This window comes from Centruroides vittatus, unplaced genomic scaffold (assembly GCF_030686945.1).
Source record: "Centruroides vittatus isolate TY-2023 unplaced genomic scaffold, ASM3068694v2 contig_875, whole genome shotgun sequence".
Lineage (NCBI taxonomy): Eukaryota > Metazoa > Arthropoda > Arachnida > Scorpiones > Buthidae > Centruroides > Centruroides vittatus.
Genome location: NW_027122567.1, coordinates 2,842,110 through 2,848,589, shown reverse-complemented (window position 1 = coordinate 2,848,589; position 6,480 = coordinate 2,842,110). Strand labels below are relative to the sequence as shown.

Below are 6,480 nucleotides of genomic sequence, written 5' to 3'. Positions count from 1 at the left end.
AAGTATGCAGTCTCATTAATTTTCACCTGAAATTAACTCTTCAGTTTCAGTAGCTGCCTCTAAGAAAATATAACTTGAATTTACTATTCACCAGTTGTTCTTGGCAATATGGAATACAAAAATATAATTAATAAAATCCATAAAATTGCAGATATTTGCTGACATATTTAAGGTTGCCACAATAATTTTATTGTGTAAATATTTCAGCATCAATTGTGATTTTATGGATTTTGAAGCAATTTTGATTACTAGAAACCTAAAACTTACTTTTAGTATTTCAATTGTTGAGGTAAAAATTTATAAAATATTCATAATCATTTAAATATAATTAAATACAATTTTATTTAAATATAATTAACAATTTTAACATCATTAATTCTATACACAATTCATTATTTGTAACTGAAAATAGTTTCCTATTGCACAACCAAAATTTGGATATCATAAATTATGAGATGCCATTGTAAATTCACCGTACTCTGATATATACAATTAGTTGGCACATTTTCAATGGACCCAATAAATTTGATCATCAACTTAATTTCATTAATTAGATTTTTTATAATAAACTATATATACATATATGGATACAACATTAATGCAAGTGGAATGGAATGATCCTTAAATATTTAAAATTTAGCTTTGAATAATTTTCTAAAAACTACATTCTTTTCTAAACAAAAATAATCTCGCTGAATTCTTTGATATAATTTTTTTTTGTCTTTGATTTAACAATTTCCCCAATTAAACAAATATTTAGTAAGAAGATAACAAACTGAGTGCTTCGGCTGCTTTGATACGAACTTCGGATGAAGAATCCTTTAGCAAAAATATCAGTGCTGGAAAACACAAGCCATGGTTAGACTATAAAATTTAGAAATGGAAAATCTATAAACATACCTCCACAAATTCGTTCTTTTTGATATTGTACCATGTTGATTAACAGGTAAATTTCCAAGGAAGAAACCTAAATATATCATTCATTTTAATATTTAAAAAATTAAGATTAAAGAAATTAGTAATTAGATTACCTAATAAAGTAGCTGCATTTCCTTGGATTATAGGTGAAGAACTTTTTAGATATGATAAACAAGCTGTAATATAGAAACTAATTTTCTCTGGAAAGTCTGCAATCTAAATTAAATTATGTTATTATACATATTAAAATAAAAATAATATTAGCATAAAAATTATTTAAATTTAAAGCAAAATGATCTTACTACAGCTTTTGTGAGATCATTAATAAATTCTCCATAATGAAGATGACCTTCATCTCTTAAATATTTTTGAAACATATTGTTGACTCCATCTGAGCCCAGCATAGGCCCCAAGAGACGTAAGGATTGTTTGCATGACTAAAGAGGAAGAAAAATTTGTTTTATTTTAAATTTTCTAATTATTTAATTAAAATTAATGACTTCTATTAATACCTTTATGACATTTTGATCTTCATCGTTTAAATGTAACAATAGTGTGACAAAATTGTTGTGAATCTGTTCTACAAATGGTTCTTTGGATGGACCATCTCCAAAACGTGATAAATTTCCAAAGAGAGAAAATGCTGCTGCTCTTATAAGCGGCTTCTCCTTTTATTAAAAAAATCGTATAGTTCATTTAATAACTTAAAAATATTCTACACATATTGTTTATTGAATAATTCAAAAATATCGATAGAGAAATACTAAGAAATAATAGTAAATAAAATGCTATATTTTAAGAAATAGAAAGGTGCATATGTTTGGGGTTGTCCATAAATTATGTAACACAGAGATGTAAGGTTTAAGCTACTAGTGCTAGTAACCAAATAGCAACAACTTCTCAGATTTGGATATATCTTTCATTGTCTAATTTGCCAAAAAACAAACATGAAAGAAAAAGTGTTACATAGTTGCATAATGTTTGTTACTGCTTTATACTGTACATTATAGACATAATTAATAAAATAATGTAACTTCAGTATCTCATGCTATGTATTATTTCTTATATAATTAAGGGAATTGATCAAGGATATGCATTACATAATTTTGGTGTATGTGTACATAACAGTGTTACAGGGGATGTGACAATAGTTGAAAAGTATAAAAATAGTATTACATAATTTATGAATGACCCTTGTTTCGTTTTCTTATTAATGTTTCCATTATTTCAAAATTATCAGTTCATTAATGCAAATTTAGACTAAATGATGCAAAAAAGTGAGATTTTTTTCTTTAATTCAGGCAAATAACTTTCCCAATAAACAAAAATCATATTCAGACATATTAGAATTTGGGCCTAACCTTTTAATTAGATGCTCTACAGAAAGAGTTAATCTTTTTTTCTCAATTAGAAATAAAATTAATTTCTTTGAGAAACACTGTTTTAAATTATTTGAAGCATTAATTTAACATATACATTTCAAGATATAATCTAAATTTATAAATAGTTATTTTCAAATTGACAAAACACAGTATATTTAATAAAAATTATAATACCTTATCAAACATTGGTCGAATACGAAGGGCAATATTTACTAATATTCCCCTGACATCCTGCTCAGCTACTTGTGCTAGTACAGATGATAAGCCACTCATCGCTTCTAAAGTAATATCACTATCTGGATCATCTTTATCATCCATTCCAGCCATCATAGCTGATAATACTGTAGTAGAATATCTCTGTATCTGGATTTAAAAATTAAATACTTTTAATAAAACCACATTTTCTTGTTTTCAACACACTTCATAAAGTGCAACATAATTTTGCCACTGAAATTTCTGCACTTTTACAGCACATAGAAAACAATAACCATATATATCATGCAATAATAATGAGATACCACAACGTGATTGACAAAAGCAGATATGTTAAGAAGAAACCATAGGAACCACAACATGCTTCATTTATAAACAAATAAGCCTGACATAAAAGAATCCTCTCTATTTTAACTTACCCCTATCCATTCATCCTCACATGATGGCTTCAGAAAAATTTTTGAAATGATGATCATTGTTATTTAAATACTTTAATAATTAATTAATTAATTAAGATTTGATTAAAGACAATGTCATTTTATTATAAATAAATAATTAAAAATATGTAAAGTATGATTATAAATGTTAATATAAATCTTAAAATTCAATACCTGATCCTTCTCTAACCTGCTTACACATCCTAAACCTCTGATACATAAACGTCTGACTATGTGAGAAGTGTCCACTAATCTGCCGAGCAGATTGTTCATTAGAGGTTCTGTCAATGTGTTTTTCTCATGATATTCTTTAGAAAGTAATTCAGCAAATAGTGCTACTGTTACAATACGTTGTGTTTCACAGATGCTATTTAGTGCACTATTCAAATTAGCAACAATTTTAGGAATGTGACTTGGAGAGTAAGTACATAGTGCACTAAAAATAATGGAAATCAATTAATTTAATGAAATAATAATTAAAAAACATGAAAATACATTATATTCACTCTGCTAAAACTGCAATAGCTTCAGGATATTTATTTTCATCTTGCATGACTACCCAATAGCCTCCTTCTGTTAGATGAGATACAATGTTCTCTTGTTTAGCACACATTAAAAATGCCTTAAAAGTATCAGTGATGTATCTGTTAAGTAGTAAATAAAAAAACAATCATGTTAACTTAAATATTAAGCTTTTGCTTAAATTAAAAATCAAGCAAAAAACACTTACCTAATAGGATTCAACTTTACACCTTTATTATCAGAGAAAAATTTTCCAAAGCTAAAAGTACTGTCTTTCCTACCATCTTCATTAGTTATTACTGGAGGATAAGTACTGATATAACTACCAATTGCAAGGAGGAGCAATGAAAAAATTTTATCAAAATGGTCTTTCACACAATGCTCCATTTCAGGCACTCTAAATATTTCTTTTAAAGCACAAACTGCCTATAAAATAAATTAAATCAAGTCACACGTTAAAAATTCAAAAATAAACTTATTTTAATTTTACTAACCACAAGAGGTTGCTGCACTGCAACTTGAATCATCATCTTATGGTTCTGAGGATTTGGTTGTAATTCATATAAAGTACTGTCTGATAGTATTTCTAACAAATAATCTAATATATTCTTTCCTAATTCTTTATCCTGAGCAAGAATCTTCCAACTATCAATAACCCGACTATAAAAAATATATGTTTAAAGTAACCTAACAGAACATATAATGAAATTTTACAAAAAAATAAAACTCACTCATCAAATGGGAAAGGCGAATTTAAAAATGCTCCAATTATAGCAGACAAATGATGTGATGCAAGTATACGAATACTTCTCAGTGCTCCAGTACGAGTTTGAGGACACGTAATGCTTCCTAATTTGACTTGTAAACATTCTAAAATGTGTGGAATCTAGTGAAAAATAATTTTTAGGTAACATAATATTAATTTAATTTAAAAAAAGGTCAAATAATTCATACTTCAGGTCTAATTTCTCTTCCTCTTAATTTCATTACACCATTCAGAACAACTGATGCTCCAGATGAACTATTTGAATGAGGATCACATAGACCTTCCAAAATAGTATAAATGAAAGAGCACACTTGATCTGATGGTAATCTACACGAAACTACCTGCATAACAAGAAAAATCTTATGCTTAGTTTCATTGTATGTCAATCAATTAATTTAAAAAAAAAAATGATGAAAACCTTAGCTAATTCGTTAGTGAGAGAAAAAAGAGAAGCTGGTGCATCATTTACAACTTGATCTTTCAGAAAGTTTAAAGAAAGGTCATTATTATCATCAGTTGTATCTATAAAATAAAAAATATTTATGATGCAAATTAAAATTTTAAAAATAATTATAATAAAATTAAAAATGTTAATAAATTGTGTTTACTCTTACCATATCTTCCATTGGAAATTTGCAATAAGGCACTTATACAATCTAATGCTAAAAGACGAATGATTACTTGAGGATCAGTGCAACGAGGTATAAGAAGACCCAAACAAACTCCAAGGGTAGAAAAAGGTTTATACATCTGACAATTAAAAAATGTTAAACTAAAAATCGCATTTTTTTATTATTCAGAAATATAAGTTTATTAAATCTAAACTTACCAGATCTTCCTTTTCTTCATGATATGATTTAAGAATTAAAAAAATGGACTGCATACATCTTTCTCTTTCAAAATCATGTTTTGAAATCATCCATGGATTTAATAACTGAAAAATATTTTTAAAAACATCTGAAAAATTTGGCAGTTTAATAAAATGAATTCATAATCTTTTGAGATCATGTGACTATTTTCATGTATTTATTTGAAGATAATAAAAAATTATCCTTAAATGAGAATCTATGCATATTTTCTTCATTTCAATATATTTTAGAAAAAAAAGCATGCATTATTCTTATACCTCATATCTTTTCCTCAGAAATTTACCAAACAACTATATTAGAAATGTAAAATTAATAGAGGTTATTAGATTTAAATGATAACAGAAACTATAGCTGTTTTAAGGTGTGATTATATATAAGAGAATAAATGTTTTAAAATAAATCTGTATTTATTTGTTAAGAAAAATAAAATCCTTCAATGTAATAAAGAAAGAAAACAAACAGCAGAAAATATTCCTCTTTTGTCTCTATTGATAAAATAAGAATATTTATTTTAATTCTAATGAAACCGTGTTTTAATTTACATTGTTTTATGTTGACACAATGGAATGATGTTTTTCAAAAACACTTGGCATATTATTCATCACTTTATTTAGTTAGGACGCCAATTACAGGTCGCATTTCGGGCATTCGCCCCTCTTCAGCTAACTTAAAAGCACAGATCATGAACATACAGACCACAAATGCAATGTTCTGTATCTGCTTTCACAGATCAAATGAGAGAAGTGTGAACAGACTGGCAGGTTTGATGACAGATCCTCCAGATAAATCTACTAATAGCCTATCTATCTATCTCACTATCTATGAAAGCAGATACAGAACATTGTGTTTGTGGTCTGTATGTTCGTGATCCATGCTTTTAAGTTAGCTGAAGAGTAGGGAATGCCCGAAATGCGACCTGTAATTGGCGTCCTAACTAAATAAAGTGATGAATAATATGCCAAGTGTTTTTGAAAAACGTCACTCCATTGTGTTAACATAAAACAAGAATATTTATTTTGTTACAGCCATACTTATACATAACCACTGTATCAGATGGTAGAACCATAGCTGGCTATATTCTTGCACAGCTGAAGTAAGTAGCCTATACAGGCAGTCTGTGTACAACTTTTTAACACAGTATTTCTGATATATTCCTAACAAGTTATTTTATTTTATATAAAACTCTAGATTAAATTATATATATTTCCAAGCCTTATTACTATATAGAGAGCAAAGAAAACTTGTGTATAAGCTACCGAAGATGGAAGAACAGTATATTTTTGGAACCAATGTAGAATGAACAAAGTTTTTCCCATGAGCCTATATAGAATGAGTGCCAAAGGATGCAAGTCTTTAAAAACCCTTATTTATGA

General features: G+C 27.5%; 1 protein-coding gene across 1 annotated transcript in view; it reads right to left on the bottom strand.

The window, feature by feature from the left end:
- Nucleotides 1-317: 317 nt before the first annotated feature.
- c11.1 (maestro heat like repeat family protein c11.1) overlaps nucleotides 318-6,480 on the bottom strand; it is a 55,437-nt gene continuing 49,274 nt past the window's right edge. The window contains 16 exon segments of the mRNA XM_067279612.1: nucleotides 318-839; nucleotides 901-919; nucleotides 921-967; nucleotides 1,032-1,134; nucleotides 1,221-1,355; nucleotides 1,431-1,586; nucleotides 2,475-2,663; nucleotides 3,125-3,386; nucleotides 3,457-3,594; nucleotides 3,681-3,898; nucleotides 3,967-4,132; nucleotides 4,204-4,358; nucleotides 4,427-4,579; nucleotides 4,657-4,760; nucleotides 4,853-4,988; nucleotides 5,068-5,172. Of these exon segments, the coding sequence (XP_067135713.1) occupies nucleotides 757-839; nucleotides 901-919; nucleotides 921-967; nucleotides 1,032-1,134; nucleotides 1,221-1,355; nucleotides 1,431-1,586; nucleotides 2,475-2,663; nucleotides 3,125-3,386; nucleotides 3,457-3,594; nucleotides 3,681-3,898; nucleotides 3,967-4,132; nucleotides 4,204-4,358; nucleotides 4,427-4,579; nucleotides 4,657-4,760; nucleotides 4,853-4,988; nucleotides 5,068-5,172 (2,169 nt within the window). The 3' untranslated portion in view covers nucleotides 318-756.